The following is a 19,358-nucleotide window of genomic DNA, read 5'->3' on the forward strand; positions in this document are numbered from 1 at the left end:
ATGGCTCCAAAACATCAGGAAAAATGGTCACTTAAAGTCTCAACCCCCCCCCAAGATTTTTCATGTGTACTCTTAATTTAAAAAATAAAAATTAAAACAATGCCTACTCTTTAACCCATTCACGACCTTTGTCGTATCCATACTTCCAGGCCGGTAAGTACTAACCGACCTTGGACGTTTGGATGTGTCATGGCGATTTTGCACGCACGGGCTGTTCGTGTGTGATCGCCGCTGGTTGATCAGCTGATATCGATCACAGCATTTAGAAGGCAGTGAGCCCCCTCTGGCCTCCGATCGCAGGCGGCCCGATCGTGGCCATGGTGACCCGATGTCATGACCACATCCGGGTCACCAGGCACTAGCAAATTAGTTAGATCATGCGCAGTGCATGATCGAACTAACTTGTATCCGTGCAGCACTGACAGTTATTAAGCATAGCAATGTACGTGCATTGCTATGTTTTATAACTGTGATGAGAGGGCAGAAAGTCAAAACCCCATAGTGGGACTAAGTAAAAAACTGAAAGAAAGTTGTAAAAATATAATATATATATATTTTATCCATAATTTATTGTATCCATAAATATTTTTATGAAAAAAGTACACATATCTGGAACACCAGACCTATAAAAATCTCACACTAGTTAACACATTAAGTGAACACCGTAAATCCCCCCCGATGCTTTATTATCATACCACTGAACAAAAAGTAGAATAAAATGCGATAAAAATCACAAATGTAAATAAAAATGGTATAGCTAAAAACAACATCTTGTCCTGCAAAAACAAGCCATGATACAGCTCCATCAGAGGAAAAATGCTAAAGTTATAGCTCTCAGAATAAAGCAATGCTAAAAAAAAAAAAAAAAATCTTTAAAATAGTCTTTATTGTGCAAAAGCGCCAAAACATAAAAAGAGATATAAATGTGGTATTGGTGTAATCGTACTGACCCGAAGAATAAAGCTGTCATATCAATTTTACAACACGCAAAACAGCATACAAGAGAATCAAAAATGTCATTTGCCCAAAAATGTTACCTTTAAAAATGTCAACTCGTGCCACTTGAAACAAGCCCTCTGTTTATAGCTCTCAAAATATGGGGATGCTAAAACTAGTTTTTGCATCTTTTAGTGTGACAGCAGCCAAACATACAAAGAGCGATATAAATCTATTATCTCTGTAATCGCACCGATCCAAAGAATAAAGTCGGCAAACCACTTACCACACGAGGAATGGCGTAAAAAAATTAATAGAACCTATTCTTCACCTGTTGTTGATTTGTTCATTCTGTCTTCCAAAAATCGCAGTAAAGGTACTGTAAGGTTTCTCTTACTGAGAGTGTTGGGGGACACTCGCTTAGCCGCGATATTTAAGCACACAGCATGGGTTTTATATCAAAACAGTCCATACGGTTTATTAAGCCACATAAACCGGGTTTAAACACAGTTCATTACATGGAACACAACAGGCACCAACAGTCTCTTTGGTCCCTGACAGGAGCTCCTGCTCCACCTTGCCGACTCTTCAACAGCCTTTGGGTAAGCTGCCTAACGGGGATCACCAACTCGCCTGGTCAATACACAGCAGTCAGTCCAGACCTCACCGAAGGACTCCAGCTTCCCCACACTCTGTTAACCCTCTTCCGGGTAAGCTGCCTAACGGGGATCACCAACTCGCCTGTCCGGCATACAGTAGTCAGTCCAGACCTCACCGAAGGACTCCAGCTTCCCCACACAGTAACAGACACCGGCCCAGCAGATCCTGGTGCTCACCTCGTACCCACAGGTCCTGGACCCCGTCCTCCACCTGTTAGCTTAGGTCCTGGACCCCGTCCTCCACCTATCAGCTTAGGCCCTGGACCCCGTCCTCCACCTGTCACAACAGGTCCTGGACCCCGTCCTCCGCCTGTCAGCTTAGGTCCTGGACCCCGTCCTCCACCTATCAGCTTAGGTCCTGGACCCCGTCCTCCACCCGTTACCTTAGGTTACCAGGATCACGCCGGTGGCCTAGTCCATGTTCTCAGGTGCTTGCAGGACCCTGGTCATTCCCAGGCCAATCCAGCACCTTCACCTCGTTCTCTGGTGCTTGCAGGACCCTGGTCATTCCCAGGCCAATCCAGCAGCATTCAGGACCCTAGTCATTCCTAGGACGGTCCCACCGGTCAGCGTTGTTCGATCTCAGGTGCTCTCCGGACCCCAGTCATTCCTGGGCCAATCCAGCACCATTCGGGACCCTAGTCATTCCTAGGACAGTCCCCGGGACCCTAGTCATTCCTAGGACGGTCCCACCGGTCAGCGTTGTTCGGGACCCTAGTCATTCCTAGGACAATCCCCGGGACCCTGGTCATTCCCAGGCCAATCCCCCCGGCCAGGTCCATACACAGGAACCACACAGGTTTCACACAGGACCTGCCGGACACGCCTCTCATGTGACCCACAACCTGGTCACATTATATACCTGAAACCACACCCCTGGATGGGTGTGTGGATGTGTGGCTAGTCTGACCCTCCCGTCTCTCATGACTAGCCTAGTAAGTCACCCAAACTTAACTATACACATTGCAACAAAACTCTTGAGGGACTACAGGTCCCAGCATAACCACAATACATCTGACTTACTACGCAGACTCCTTCCGCGACACACATCGGCCATTCATAACACTGCCGATTACAGGTACACCATGAATATCACCACAACAGATACGCTTCCATGCATATCTCACAGAGCGCACAAAGCGCCCCCTAGCTACCACAGGGGTCACTACACCATCACATATATCACAGTACCTTCACACTAAACGATATCGCTAGCGATCCGTGACGTTGCAGCGTCCTGGATAGCGATATCGTTGAGTGTGCCAGGCAGCAGCGATCTGGATCCTGCTGTGATATCGCTGGTCGTTAGTTAAAGTTCAGAACTTTATTTGGTCGTCAGATCGCCGTGTATCGTCGTGTTTGACAGCAAAAGCAACGATACCAGCGATGTTTTACAATGGTAACCAGGGTAAATATCGGGTTACTAAGTGCAGGGCCGCGCTTAGTAACCCGATGTTTACCCTGGTTACCAGCGTAAAAGTAAAAAAACCCAAACACTACATACTCGCCTTCGCGTTTCCCGGCGTCCGCTTCCTGCACTGACTGAGCGCCGCAGCGACGCTGCAGCGATCGGCATCGTTGTCTGTATCGCTGCAGCGTCGCTTAGTGTGACGGTACCTTTAGGCTCGGCTCACATTTATCCTGCACACTACACTGAGCGCATGCACCAAAGTTTCCATGTAAACCTCTGAAATATATGATTCAGACAGAACCCCTGGCGGAAGATTCCCTATAATGAGGCAGATGGAGGCACTGTAGACGGCAGTATCTGTCTTTTTTATGCATAAAAGTGCGGTTTTGCCACAGTTTTGTGCACTTCTGAAAAGAAGGATAACACTAAACAGCAGAGGCCAGATGGAGTCCAGAGTAACTCTGCTGCCTTATTATCGTGAATGGATCCTTCAGGGGTTTCATCTGAATTACATCATTCTGAGATTTAGATGGAAATCTCAATGTAAGTGCTTAGTGTAGAGCACAGGATAAATGTGATCCCAAATGTTACATGAAATGTTCCCAATAAAAGCTTCAACTCAATTCACTAAAAAAGTAAGTTCTCACTCAGGTTCATTATTTGTCAGTGGAAATATAGGGGGCTTCTACGTTACTGGTAGCACAATGGCTCTGGAAAAGCAAAATGGCTCCAATCCCCCCAAAAGAAATTCAGCAAATCCTGTTCTCCCAAATCCAAATGCCCCGGTGTGCCTTAACCACATTTAGCGTCCACGTTTGGCATTTCTGTAGTGATAAGGGCCCGCTAGATTTACAGGTACATGCATCCAGAAGCATGTGCAGGGCACTACCACGTACTGGGTACTACCTCGTACTGAGCACTACAACATACTGGGCACTATGACGTACTGGGACTACAACTGCAGTTTGCAATTTTCACTCAATATCAACTGCAACTTGTTTTTGGAAAACAACCATGGAATCAAAATCATCACTACACCTGTAGAAAAATTCCCAAGGGGGTTATAATTTCCAAATGGGGTCACTTGAGGGAGAATTCTGCTCTTCTAGCACTTAAGGGCTTTGTATATGGAGTCCGCAAACTATTCTAGGAAAATCTGTGCTCCAGGAGGCAAATAGTGCTCCGTCCCTCCGTATGGCTAAGTAGTACTTTACAGCCACATATGGGGTATTTCCATGTTCAGCTGAAATTGCGATATAAATTTTGGTGCCATTTTTACCCTCTTCCTTGTGTGAAAATGTAAAATTGGTGGCTAAAACAAAATGTTTGTGGTAAAAATTTTATTATTTTTTCATTAGTGCCCAATGATATAAAATTCTGTAAGGCACATGTGGTGTCAACATGCTCACTGCACCCCTAGATATATTCATTGGGGGTATACTTTGTAAAATTGAGGTCACATGTGGGGTGTTTCTGATGTTTTGGCACCTCAGGGGCTCTGCCAATGTGACATGGCACTTTCAAACCATTCCAGCAAAATCTGAATTCCAATATAACGCTTCTTCCATTCTGAGCTTTGCACTGTGCCTCAAAAGTAGTACTCCCACACATATGAGGTATCGGCGAACTCAGGAGAAATTGAACAACAATTTTTGGGGTAATTTTTCTCCTAATATCCTGGTGAAAATGAAAAAAATTGGGGCTAAAACTACTCTTTTGTGGGGAAAATATATATTTTTTTCATTTTCACAGATCAGCGTTGTAAAGTTCTAAGAAGCACCTGGGGGTTTAAGGTGTTCACCACACATCTAGATAAATTCCTTGAGAGGTATAGTTTCCAAAATGGGGTCTCTTGTGAGGGGTTCCACTATTTAGGCATATCAGGGGCTCTCTAAACGCGGCATGACACCCGCAGGCCATTCTATCAAAGTCAGTGTTCCAATTCGTTACTCCTTACTTTCTGAGCCCTGCCTTGGGCCCAAATGGTAGTGTAACCCCACATATGGGGTATCTGCGTACCCTGGAGAAATTGCATGACAAATTTTGGGATCCATTTTCTCCTGTTTCCCTTGTGAAAATAAAGAAATTGGGGCCCAAATAACATTTTTTGTGGGAAAAATGAGATTTTTTTAATTTTCACAGCTCAACGTTATAAACTTCTGTAAAGCACTTCAGGGTTCAAGGTGCTCACCACACATCTAGATACATTCCTTGAGGGGGTCTAATTTCCAAAATGGGGTCACTTATGGGATGTTTCCACTGTTTAGGCACATCAGGGACTCTCCAAATGCAACACGGTGTCCACTAATGATCTGAGTCAATTTTGCTTCAAAAAGTTAAACGGTGCTCCTACACTTCGGAGCCCTGCCATGTGCCCAAACAATAATTTTCCCACACATGAGGTATAAGCGTGCTCAGGAGAAATTGATAGCAAGTTTGGGGGTCCACTTTCTCCTGTTACCCTTGTGAAAATAAAAAATATGGGGCTAAAAGAAAATTTTTTGGGAAAAAAATTGATTTTCTATTTTCACAGCTCAACGTTATAATTTTCTATGAAGCACCTGGTGGTTCAAGGTGCTCATTACACATCTATATAAGTTCCTTGAGGGATCAAGTTTCTAAAATGGGGTCACTTGTGGGGAGGGTTCCATTGTTTAGGCACATCACAGGCTCTCCAAACGCAACATGGAATTCTCCTTTCCAGCCAATTTTGCATTCAAAAAGTCAAATGGTGCTCCTTCCCTTCTGAGCCCTGCCATGTTCCCAAACAGTAGTTTTCCCCCACATATGGGATATCAGTGTTCTCTGGAGAAATCGCACAACAAATTTTGTAGCCCATTTCTCCTGTCACCCTTGTGAAAAAAAGAAATTTGAGTCTAAATTACAATTTTTGTAAAAAAAAAAAAAAAAAAGGGGTTAAATGTTCATTTTTTCCTTGCATATTACAAAAATTCCTGTGAAGCACCTGAAGGCTCAATAAACTTCTTGCATGTGGTTTTGAGCACCTTGAGGGGTGCAGTTTTTAAAATGGTGTGAATTTGGGGTATTTCTTGTCAAGGGCCTAAAAATAAAAAGTTTGAAAATTGAAAAATTTTCTACATTTTAGGCAAATTTCTGATTTTTTTCACAAATAAACGCAAGTCATGTCAAACAAATTTTATCACTATCATTAAGTACAATATATCACAAAAAAATAATCTAGGAATCCGTTGGATCCGTTGAAGCGTTCCAGAGTTATTACCACATAAAGTGACACTGATCAGAATTGTAAACTTTGGCCTTGTCATGAAGGTGAAAACAGGCCTGGAGGTTAGAGGGGTTAAGTGACCCAGATTTCAGATTTTTTTTGTAAATATTAATTTTCTGATATGTAGATTCAGCTAACCAAAGGCCTTAAAGTGATTGTCCATTAATTCTTATCTCTTATCCCAAAGATAATTGATAAATGTGTGATCAACAATAGTTTTAATATTGGAACACCATAGTTCATGAAAACGAGGGTCCTGAGCGCCTTTGTCACTGGAGCGATAGTGCGCGTGTGTGACCACTGCCCACCACACTACTCACCTCTAGTCGTGGGATAACATTTTTTGGAATATGTGAAGACATCGCCTTTATAAAAAGAAGCTGCTGTATGATAAGTGTTGTAGTGATTAGCTACATGTACATTGCTGACTTTACAGTCAAATTAATGGAATTTCAATATTTATTATTACCGTATTTATTATGTATTGCTTATATAGCGCTATCATATTCCGCAGCGCATCACAGACATTATCATCACTGTCCCCGATGGGGCTCACAATCTACATTCCCTATCAGTCTGTCTTTGAAGTGTGAGCGGAAACTAGGGAACCCGGAGGAAACCTGCACAAACACGGGCAGAACATACAAACTCTTCACAGTTGTCCTTGGTGGGATTTGAACCCAGGATCCCAGCGTGTAATGCACAGGCCAGGTCTGCCATAGCGAAAGTCTTTCTTACAGAGCAGATACAGTAGATGTGGTGACGTGGTGACTTCAGGTAAAAGTACATAGTTTCATATACAGTTCCAAGCTTAGGTTGGTCTCTTTTTCCCTCCAGGTGATGTGAATGTGCACCAGGTCTTCCCCATACAGCACAGATTTACCAAAGGGCTGAAACAGTCTCCAGGGTTTTACTCTTGTCATTACAGGGAATCTATCAGCAGTTTTTTTTTATATGGAATCTGAGAGCAGCATGATACAGGGACAGAAAGCCTGATTCCAGTGATATGTCACTTACTAGGCTGCTTGGTGCAGTTTTGATAAAATCCCTGATTTATCTGTTGTAGATGTAGCAGTGCTGTGACTGCTGAGCGGTGTATAACCGCACCCACACCCCTGATTGGCACCTTCCTGTGTACACGGTATATTATCAGCAAGCTGCCAATCAGTGATGGGGGCGGGGCTATATTAGGTGGACTGCCTTGCATGTGACACCCAGTCATAATCTCCTGCTGAGAAGACACTGATTGTATTATAACTACAGCAAGCTGTTGAGTAAGTGACTCATCGTCAGATTACATTATGTTGCTCTCAGAATAAATAGGAAAAACCTGGTGACAGATCCCCTTAAAATCCTACGCCTAGGGCGGCTCTGAAGGAAGGGCGGCTTCGTCTCATAATATCCTGATGTAATACTGCTATACAAGGGACATGGCTTTGAGGGTTTTTTCGATGGTAAATAAGAGACACAACAGTTTGGTCACTCCTATACATTACTAATTCCATGCTTGACCCAGGAAAGAAATATATCTTGGTACCGTGTTAGCCAGTAGATAGAAAAATATTTAGAATTGAGAGTCCTCAGTGGTTGATACCTTTTAATGGCTAACTGAAAAGATGGTAACAAATTGCAAGCTTTCGAGACTACTCAGGCCTCTTCATCAGGCAAAGACTAAAAGAAATTCTGAAGAATCACATATTTATGCACAACATAGTATAGAAAAAAAAAAAAGAGGGGAAAAAAACCATGGATAAGCCAATTCTTAGATAATCCGGATTTATGTCTTTTTTACATCAACTAAGGAACTTGCCCATCAGACCATGTGGGGTCATCACAACAGACCCTAATCACAGGACAATAAAACAATCCTTATCTAAGAATTGGCCCAATATTTATGGACGTAACTGTTTATCACCCATGGTAATTCTGCTTCATGCCACCTGGCTTATCCATGGTTTTTTTTCCCCTCTTTTTTTTTTTCTATACTATGTTGTGCATAAATATGTGATTCTTCAGAATTTGTTTTAGTCTTTGCCTGATGAAGAGACGTATGTAGCCATTAAAAGGTATCAACCACTGAGGACTCTCAATTCTAAATATTTTTCCATGCTTGACCCAGTAATTGGAACCATACAGCAGATTAGCAAACACTGCCATTTAGGAATCTCGTGACCTCAGCCATGGCGGTAGTAATACGTATTTTATAGCTGTTCTTCCGTGCGCCACATTCATGTGTTTGGCACTAATATTAGATGATGGTTTTCCCTGCGACAGAACATAGGTGCTAATATACTGACAGTGCCGGAGAGGGGTCATTGCCACATTTACAAGCCATTTTATTTTATGACACAGTGAATCATAGGGTTAGCCTTGGGGAAATAATTGGACAAAGGATCAGAAAATGTGCAAAATATTTATAGTCTGTGCTGGCATAGGCTTACTATATGAACTCTCGGGACAAAAGGAATGTAATAACGCTGTTGTGGTTTATTATAAGATTGGGGTAAGCGATTTACTCTCAGTGGACCCCCGCCATAAAAAAAGAAGTATGATTGAAGAGATCCTATAATGGACACCTGGATGTTAATAGAAGTTCCAGATTGCGGAGAGCCTGGTTTTGGCACTGGAGGTGTTAAACCGGGCAGGTCCGATCCCATCTGTGAGCCATTAGCTGGACTCCTAGTGAAGGCTCCTTTCACATGGTCGGTCCTGGCAGAACGCGCGGGGCGTAAAACTCAAGGTGTTGGAATTTGGCTTGGCCGTAGAATAAAGGGCTGTGTGCCGTGCAGAGCAAGCGCTTGCTGTAGCTTTATGGAATATAAATTATCGGTGCAGCCAATGTGGCTTCAATTAGCCGCTCCCCTCTCCGCCCGCCGCTCGCCTTTCTTGTGCCTTCTGAAACAGAGGAGGACGGAGGAGAAGGTACCCAGGGAAATGAGAGATTTGCAGAGCTAATATCCAGGCAGAAGCTATTACCAGATGTTACATCAAATCCCGCTTTATCTTCCTTTGGCCGTGTTGGACGTGCGACAGGGTTCGTAGACCAGGTGCTGACATTCTTAGGGGCCCACTATGGAATTCGGATGGATTCATATTTCTTCATGGTGGTTCATCGTGTCCCAAACATAACATCATACACATGAAGCCTCCATATTGTGCATCAGTACTAGAAGTGGAACCTACAGAGAGAAAAACTATAGTGGAGGAATGTGCTCCCCTTCCCTCCTGGTTTTGACATAAAGGTGGTATTCTCATGTCCATGATCTTATCCCAGTATGTACTTGGTGTAAAAATAACAATATTAGCAAATACCTTCAATTAGAAATGTAGTATAGTTCTTCTGATAAGCTATATTGCTTATCCTATGTGCAGGGCATTGTAGTAGCTTACGTATCCATGGTTACGTCCACTCATAGTAACAGTGTTAGTTAGTTGCTAGTGGTCGTAACCAATGCCCTATACATGAGGTAATCAGTAGAACTGTACTACATTTCTAATTGGAGGTATTTGATAAGATTATTATTATTACACCTGATACATATTGACATAGGAGCTTGGAGATGGGAATAAGCACTGACCAAAATACCGCTATGTGAAAATGATACTGCACCTATCCCAAGTGGGTCTTAGTGGCGAGTCTTTATCATTTTCACCGGCAGTGCTCTCCTATCGGGGAGGATCCTACTGCGCTGTTCTTCCTAAGCATGCGTATCATACTGGCCGTGTTCAGACCGGTCCTTCTGGGGGGATATTAGCTGACACTCGCCATGCTGTAGATTTTGTCGCTGTCCCCTTTTCGATCCAAGCTCCCTAAATGTGCGTTTTGACGCCAGGGTTCACTGTCTGATCATGGGGGTCTGGTGTACCACTTCTTCCCCTGTCTGTCCCCTACATAGTGGCACTCTGGCCACCCACCTTTCTGTAAAATGCTTTGCAGTCCCATGCAAGTAAATGGGGACAGCTGCTGTTCACTACATAGATAGGTGTCTGGAGTAAAGTTAGAAATGTACAGGGCGTGAAATTATTCATGCATCCGCTTCATTCTGAGGATCACTAGGGGCCTCAGCGGTCTGACCCCCTAAGAACAGAAGGTGACACCATGTCCAAAAGTATCTAATGCTCCAGATTATTACATCACACGAAACTAAAGCCAACGTGACACAGAATAAGGAAGCACAAAAATGCAAAATCAGTCGCTGTGTGTTTCTTTCTGTATATCTCTGTAATGGTCTCCTATATAGAATATACAAGGAAATAATAAGAGCCGGAGGTAGTGCTATGGCGGTATAGGTGATGGATCCACAATGTAATTGATACCCTTTTTTGCAGAGATGTAATGGAGCTAGTCATGACAAATCCTGAGTAGAAGCCATATGCAAAGCAGGCAGGGAGTGCAGTGGGCGGTGTCAGTGCACTGTAGATGGCTTTCAAGTGCACAGACACACCCCGGTGCACTTACAGCCTTCTTTGCATATGACACCAGGTATCTCATGACTCACACACTAGATCACCACACAAAAATATATATACATTTTATAGGAGTACGACCACCTATACAGCCATACCGCAACTTCCATATGTATAAACGTGCTGACATCTTGCCTTTAACTAATACAATTCTGCCACCACTAGGGGGAGCTGTGTTAATATGGAGCTCAATGTATCCCGTAAGCTCCCTCTAGTGGTGGCTCATCCACACGTTGGCCGTGCTGTGGCCTGATACGGGTGTGTGAGAAGCTAAATATTCATTCTGGTCAGTAAAGTAGGAAACGTGTACAAGCAATGAGCAGCGTGCCTTGTCCTGGGTGTTTGTTGCTTGCTGTCTTCTGTAATGAATGCTATCATGGCCGTTTGTCTACATAACTTGTCCTCCGCTCCAGCCCGGCCCCCTGCTGGCGGTAACCACTGTAGCAGCTCCGCGCAGCTCTGGCACCATTACATATTTCCTTTGATTTATTCCAGACATTCCAGGGCTCCGTGTATTATTTACTTGGGCTCTGCAGGAAAAACGATCAGTTTGAAATCAGTAACATCCCACAAAGCTCTGCCGCCAGCTCTCTTGATCAGAGTTTTCCATCTCAAACCTTTAAGATCTCGCCAGAGCTCTGAGATTCTTCTGAGTAACAGACAATCAAAGCGTTTTTCCATTATGCATAAATACAGTCATGTCAGAACCAAGAAATATCTGTTCTATTTCACACAGTCAGTCAGGAAAATCTCTCCCATGTCATCTGGTGACAATTGGTAATGTTTACTCCCTGGTGACTACTATGACATACCTTGGTGGCCCAGGACCATCACCGTATGACATATGCTAACATTTGTTACTTGATCCTAACAAGGATGTTCAGGTCAGCAGGGGATGGCATGTCACAAGAATACAGGCTAAGGATAAAAGTACAGATGGAGCTAAGGCTATCATGACTCCCACGGACCACCTTGATAACCTCTAAGAAAAGATTATCTCACTTAGGATAAGGTCTTCAATGAAAAAGTAGTGGACAACCTCTTTAAAAAGGGTTGTCCCCTACCTATAGAGCCCCTTTTATGAATGAACCTAGAACCATTCCAGTGACGTCGGCGCCAGGTCTCTCAGGACATGTATGACATTGTGATGCCACGTGAACCCTGCAGCCAATCAGTGACTGCTATTGGCTGCTGCTCTGTCACTTCTTCCGCTTATTCGAGGTTGGTCCAAAGGCGTTAACCTGGTACTAGCGTAAGAAGAGATAGGTCTCTACCTGGTGCTAACCCCGTTCAGATAACTTGTCCAGTGTCACACATGATGTGCCAGTGTCAAGGTCACCTTTGGTAGATCTGATCTTTGACCATCTGTGATCATCTGGTAAATGTTCATAATGCCGATGCAGTCGTTCGCGTTTTAGGCCATGTTGGCCCTTCCAATCATTCAGACTTGTCATGCAGTGAAGGACAGACAAGTGGCAGCTTTCTTTCACGGAATGATCTTTCATGGACTATTGACTATCAGATGAAAATGTTAAACAAGGTTGAATTTATTCCTGATGTTGACCACATAGGAGTGTTGGTAGGGCCCCATACACATTAGAGTGTCAGATGAGCCTGCCGACATTGGCGTATGGGGGCCTGTAGACAGAGAACAACTTTCGTATTTAACCATAGTGAAAATTTCTTTCATAGTGGTGTCAATTTTTGTCCTGTTCCTCTCACAGCCCAAATTTAATTGGTTGCCCGTTAACCTAGGAATGTCTGGTATTATACCAAATTTCATTGGTTGCCCGTTAACCTAGGAATGTCTGGTATTATACCAAATTTCATTGGTTGCCCGTTAACCTAGGAATTTCTGGTAATATACATTAGAATATTAGTTGGAATGGTTTAATCTATTTCCACCACAATCTCCATTTATGAAGGTCCTCATTCACTACCATGCTGCTGATGTATCCACAGGTGGCCCCGCACACTGGCCGGTATCACGTCCTACCAGCCCTGCCTACAGTATCCGTTCATGTCTGTCTCCGCCAATGGACAGGAGAAGAAAGCTTCACGCCGGTGTGATCGATCGGGACAGTGGGAGGAAGGAAACTACTCCAACTGCCTGTACAAGAACGATATCACCAGGGTGCTGTACACCTTTGTGTCTGTGAGTAGAGCAGGCCTGGAATGCTGGACGCACAAACTATATATTATTACATCACTACATCCCATGTCGCCTTGTTATGTTGGGACATTTCTATTTTTCATTCATATTGTTGTTGACGAGGGCCTGTCGCTTGCCATTAATATGTCATTTTCTTACCCGGTTGTTCTCCTGGATCTGTCATTATATAATCTGTATTCCTGCACCTCTCCATTCCTGAGATACAGCCCCCTCATCCTGGAGTATACTATCTAGTCATTTTAGCCATTGGGCGTGGTCAGCAACTCTTCCCTATAGGAGTCTTTTTGAGGACCGTGACCAGTTAGTTAATAAGACTAGATTTATATACACTAGAAGAAAGGGTTATATCTCAGAAACAGGGGCAAGAAGAAAGGGAACAGCAGGCAAAAGAAAACATACATATTTCAGATTTCTTAAAATCTCATGCAAAACACTGACACTGTAAAATGCAAATACCGTAATCAGATTGAAAATGTGCTTAGTTTGCTCCACACTAAGGGCTCGTTCACACATTGTGTTTTTGTTACATTTTTTCGGTGTGTTTTTTGTGCGGACAAAACCGCAACCTTTTATAGTATAATAACAATCCCATATATGAATAAATATGGGGAATAAGAAGAGATCCAAAAATAATATTACAAAGTTATTTTTATTCCAAGATAAACATTAAAAACATGCAATATAAAAAAGCAGAAATGCCGTAGGGGACGCCTAGCTGAAGCAGGAGGGAGAAAGTAGGTAAAATGGGGTGGGAGGTTTATAGAGGGATAATGATGGGGATCCAAAAAAAAACATACTCGTACAGTGACTCCCTACCATGCAGAGTAAACCCCAATACCCAAATTGCCACTTTATCGTGGTTATAATGTAGTTCAGGTATAAACACTAAAACCCAATGTCCGAAGTATATGCTGACAAAAATCTTGGATGGGTGCAGCGAAGGCCGCTAACACATTCCTAATAGCCAGACATCAGACATGAAAATATAGGTGTGATTAGAGATTATTACCTGAGAGTGAAAGCTGCCACTGGAGATGCCCAGGCGTCCCCTCACCCCGACGCGCGTTTCGCTGCCAGCTTCTTCCGGAAGTGAAACTGGCGGCGAAACGCATGAAAAATAGATAAATTGGGTGTGAAGTATGCATTGTTTCTCCTGCCAGCAGTCTTTGTTCATGTGGAAAAAAAACACTGCTAAAAAGCTCTGTGTGAACATACCATAAGGTATTGCGCGCACGTTGAGTTTTTGCTTGCAGAAATTTCTGAAAGGCTTCTCCATCTCTTGGCAGCAAAAATGCTGCCAAGAGATGCAGAAAATCCTGAGCATTCTTGGTGTGTTTTTTCTTGTGCATTCAATGGGTCAAAAACGCACAAAGAATTGACATGCTGCAGATTTAAACGCACAGAAAATCCTGGAAGGAAAAATACTGATCTTTAATGAGGAGACTTAGAGGCCTTGCATGCTCCACTGGGAAACTAAATATGCAAATTATTTCTTCAGAGAGGAAGAGGACATTATTATGTATTAAATCTCACTTTACTCTCCAGATGCCAATGAATGAATCTAACGTGCTGACGCTGGCTCACCAGCTGCGGATGTATACGGCAGAGGCCGCTAACTTCTCTGACCTGATGGATGTCATCTATGTGGCTCAGATGATGGAAAAATTTATTGGCCTAGTTGACCAAGTGAAAGATGTAAGTTGTATCACAGTTTCAAGGATTTCGAAGGTGTAGAAAATATATATATATATATATATATATATATATATATATATATATATATATATATATAAATGTCTAAGGGGTACTTCCGTCTTTCTGTCCTCAACTTCCGTAACGGAAATCCTGCGTTGCTGATTGGTCTCGCCAGCTGCCTGTCATGGCTGCCGTGACCAATCAGCGACGGGCACAGTCCGATTAGTCCCTCCCTACTCCCCTGCAGTAAGTGGCCGGCGCCCGCATACTCCCCTCCGGTCACCGCTAACACAGGGTTAATGCCAGCGGTAACGGACCGCGTTAAAAAAAATGTAATGTTAAAAATAATAAAAAATTAAAAAAAAACTGCTATTCTCACCCTCCGTAGTCCGCCGAGCCGCACGCGGCTGCCGCCATCTTCCGTTCCCAGAGATGCATTGCGAAATTACCCAGAAGACTTAGCGGTCTCGCGAGACCGCTAAGTCATGTGGGTAATTTCGCAATGCATCCTGGGAACGGAAGATGGCGGCAGCCGCGCGCGCATCGCGAGAGCTTCGCTGGATCCCGGCAGGTGAGTATATAACTATTTTTTATTTTAATTATTTTTTTAAACAGGGATATGGTGCCCACACTGCTGTATACTACGTGGGCTGTGTTATATACTGCGTGGGCTGTGTTATGTACTGCGTGAGCTGTGCTATATATTACGTGGCCAGTGTTATATACTACGTCGCCTGTGTTATACTGTATACTGCGTGGCTGCTATATACTGCGTGGGCTGTACGTGGGCTGTGTTATATGGTATGTGGGCTGTATTATATACTGTTTGGGCTGTGTTATATACTGCGTGGCCACTGTTATATATTGCGTGGCCTGTATTAACGCATCGGGTATTCTACAATATGTATGTATGTATATAGCAGCCACAAAGTATATAGCACAGGCCACATAGTATTTGTCTGCTATATACTACATGGCTCCTATATACTATGTGGCCTGTGCTATATACTATGTTGCTGCTATATACATACATACATATTCTAGAATACCCGATGCGTTAGAATCGGGCCACCATCTAGTATTAAATATCGAGTTAGCTGAAAATGTTATTCTTTGTGCAGCTTGCAGATGTTATGTTGGAGATGGCCAGTAACATGATGATGGTGGACGACCATATCTTGTGGATGGCCCAGGTGGAGGACAAAGCTTGTAGCAGTATTGTCCAGACAGTGGAGAAGATTGCAGGGCTCACTCTGAGCAGTGACTCTCAGGACCTATCTGTGGTATGAGATTGGAATCCACAAACATTCATATGGTGATGATTTATTATTTTCTTATTTTGTTTTATGTGCTTAATAATTTAATTCTCTGCTCTTCCAGAGCACAAGAAACATTGCCTTGGAGGCCTTCCTCATCATGCCCAACAGTTTTGTTGGTCTAGGTTGCACAGCCTTCCAAAGAAGAGATGGAGGAAGAGGTAACCATAAGGCAGATAGAGACCGGAAAGAACAAGAGGTCAACACACATATTGATCAGCGACTGAAGTTCCGCTGTACAACAGGGCAAACCAACACCTCCCTGGCAAACTTCCATGTCAAGGTACCTAAAACAAGTCTAATGTCTTCAGTCTACATTCCAAAACACAAAATTATTTTAGAAGTTAATCTAGAAATATTTTCCCAAGGCACTATGCAGGTCAGCAGGTCATTCAGTGCACTGTATCTAACATCCCAACATCTGCCAAACATCAGTGGTTCATGTCTGGTGCGGGTGTATGGGGTGGCTCAGGAGATGCCGGCTGTTACACAGTAGGCATCTATCTACCTGTAAAAGCATCAGTTCATGATAGTGGCTTTTAAGGTGACTACCGATCAGAGAGTACTCCAATCTAGTCTTCCATTCTAACACACCCAAGCAACACAATCCCATCCTCCCCCTGCGACACAGTAGGGTGCCTTCTGAAGGCCGCCGTAGCTGCCATTTCAGTACTCCTGGCTGGGCTTCATTGAAAACTGTGATTTTAGCTATATAATGCAATTTCTGTACAGTATTGCAGTTTATATTACAAGTGATAAGACCAAATCCCCAAAGGTAAAAAAGGTATAAAAAAAATATTACAAAAAAAAATTAATCACTTCCCTGTTTTAAAAAACGGAGACGTACCAAAATTTGAAAAAAACATTTTCGGTATCACTGCCTCTGTAAAAGTCTGATCAATTAAAATATTAAAGCAGCTTCAATCTGTTCAGTCTCTTTACTTCCTTGTTGCTGGTGGTGCATGCAGCCCACCTTGAGTCTACACTGTTATCACTATACCTGCGTTTAGAGAAAGCAGTGCATTTGAACAAGCACATGGCTCTGGAAAGTGAGAGCCGCGATTAGGAGAACGGCTCTGGAAACTGCCAATGCTGTGGGTCAGGGATTATGCAGGACTAATAAGAGCAGCTCAGTCAGGAGCTGAGGAGGAATTTACCAGTGGGCTGGAGAGAGCTGACTGGGATCTTAAGATAAATATAACTACTGCTCGTACTTGGATGCAATTCACTGTAAAAAGGACATGAAAAAAAAGGCAGCCATGTTTGCCAACACTGTGTCACAACACAAATGTCCAACAGGATGCAGCAAGCCACCATGGTAAATGCGGGGGCAGCACAGGTGCAAAATATTAATGAAACAACCACTTCAGACCCTTCATTCATTAGTGGGTGGTTGTCTAGTATTTAGAGATGGGCGAACCTGAACAGGAGAGTTCCGTACTGAACACCTACTGTTCGGGCACAGACACCGAACATGGACTTCACCAGGAAGTCCATGTTACTGTTCGGGTTCGGCCCCCCGAACATCGGGTGTTTATCGCGTCGACATGTGCATCGAGAGTCTGCAGTTCTCTTGGTGAAGTTGTTGGCCGCACATCTACCCGCTAACCCGTATGTTATATAGCAGACAACGTGATGCATAAGAGCAGTTTCCATCACTGATTGTCACTGCTTTCGTTCTCTCCCTCCAGAACAGTCTTGCCTTGGCCTCCGTCCATCTACCTCAAAGCCTCTTTGCTTTGTCCTCCTCTCACACCTGCAAACTTCAAGTCCTGGCCTTCAGGAATGGGAAGCTGTTTAGTATTGTAGGGAACTCATCACGGTGGGCAGAAGATGGGAAGAAACGAAGCATCTCGACACCGGTCATATACGTCGGAACTCGTAAGTAACAAAATCAGAAAATGGATTGGAGCTCTAGGTATTTGGGGCTCGAACATTTAAACCAATTGTGTGTAAATTACAAGAACAGAAGTGTAGAAGGAGGAGGACATTCTGGTTTGAGTTGTAATAATATTTACAGATGTCCAAAAATTATACACTCACCCATTCAAGTCTATGGGTGTGCGGAAAACATCAGACTGCACTCAGATGACAGTCCGATTTCCATGGATTCACAGAATGGAGACATTTTACACAATGCTGACACACGGATCAAACTCTGATCAGATCTTGATCAGAGTGTCATTACCAAAATCGGGTGAGAGAATCTACGCTCATGTGATCGAGCCCTAAATCAGTGATTCAGGTAGTGTACGAATCCAAGCAGTGCCACTCTCCTGGCCGCTAACAGGGGGGCATGTGACTAGGTCCGTACATCAGCGGCCTCCATAGAATAACAGCGCATACAGCACTACACATGCGCCAGTTCTAATGTCAACTGCGATATTACAGAAGTAGTCTGAGATATCTGAAATAATTGCTGAGGACCTTCTAGTGCCTGACCCCTCATGTTCAGGATATCCCTATCTCACGTGAAGCCGGACTGGCACTGTGCGGGCAGCAGAGCGGTAGGAGAGCAGCTTGGCATGCAGCCAGTCCGGGTAACATTACTCTATATACTAACATTTGGAGGGATAGGCTCAGAAAACCAATGCTTGACTATCATACTTTCTTATTTTGCAGGTGGTTGTGGCATTACCAACCTCACAGAGCCGGTCACGGTTACTCTCCGGCACCTGGTGAAGGGATCGGACCCTCTTCCAGCACAGTGGAACTTCAAAGCCTTGGAAGGATACGGAGGCTGGAGCTCAGAGGGCTGCCAGCTACTGTCCGAGGAGCCGAATATCACCAGCATGCAGTGCCTACAACTCAGCAATTTTGCTGTCCTGACGGTAAGGTCATGTGATCCATTTCTTTTTGTATCTGCAAAGATACGGTACCTTTATCTGATACTCAATGTTGTGCGTTGAGGTCAGTAATAATTCTTAAAGGAGTGTTCCCGTCACTAAAAATTTAAGGGGAATCTGTCACCAGGTTTTTGCTACAGCATCGGTTAGCAGCATGATTCCAGCAGTGGATCACTTACTGGGCTGATTGCTGCAGTTTTTATAAAATCAATGTTTAATCTGCTACAGATCTACCAGTCCCAAAATAAATGATGAGCTCTGTGCCACACTCACACCAGTGATTGGCAGCTTTTTGTGCACACTGTGCATAGGCAGAAAGCTGTCAATAAGAGATGGAGGCCTTCAAACCACAATAATGTTATGAGGCCTGTGTAGAAAATTACTGTGAATATGGAGCTGTTAACCAACACCAGTGTATATTTTTGCATCAAGAAAAAGCATTTCTTTCACAAGTAATGCTCACCTGGTTAAAGGGGTTGTCCGGTATTAGTTAAAAGGGTCTTGTTTTTTTTCTGATATAGCTCCACTCTTGTCTAATGGCTGTGTCTGGTATTGCAGCACAACCACAATTAAGTGATTGAGGCTGAGCTGCAGTATCCAGGCCATGA

General features: G+C 43.6%; 1 protein-coding gene across 2 annotated transcripts in view; it reads left to right on the plus strand.

Moving 5' to 3' along the window:
- Positions 1 to 19,358, plus strand: part of ADGRA2 (adhesion G protein-coupled receptor A2) — a 238,931-nt gene that overhangs the window by 213,580 nt on the left and 5,993 nt on the right. For both annotated transcript variants that reach the window (XM_077263142.1, XM_077263144.1), the window contains exons 9-14: positions 12,683 to 12,875; positions 14,439 to 14,588; positions 15,710 to 15,871; positions 15,969 to 16,187; positions 17,596 to 17,785; positions 18,527 to 18,735. In XM_077263142.1, coding sequence (XP_077119257.1) covers positions 12,683 to 12,875; positions 14,439 to 14,588; positions 15,710 to 15,871; positions 15,969 to 16,187; positions 17,596 to 17,785; positions 18,527 to 18,735 — 1,123 coding nt within the window. The remainder of the gene's footprint in view (positions 1 to 12,682; positions 12,876 to 14,438; positions 14,589 to 15,709; positions 15,872 to 15,968; positions 16,188 to 17,595; positions 17,786 to 18,526; positions 18,736 to 19,358) is intronic.

The sequence above is a fragment of the Ranitomeya variabilis genome, chromosome 5, assembly GCF_051348905.1.
Source record: "Ranitomeya variabilis isolate aRanVar5 chromosome 5, aRanVar5.hap1, whole genome shotgun sequence".
In the NCBI taxonomy this organism is placed as follows: Eukaryota; Metazoa; Chordata; class Amphibia; order Anura; family Dendrobatidae; genus Ranitomeya; species Ranitomeya variabilis.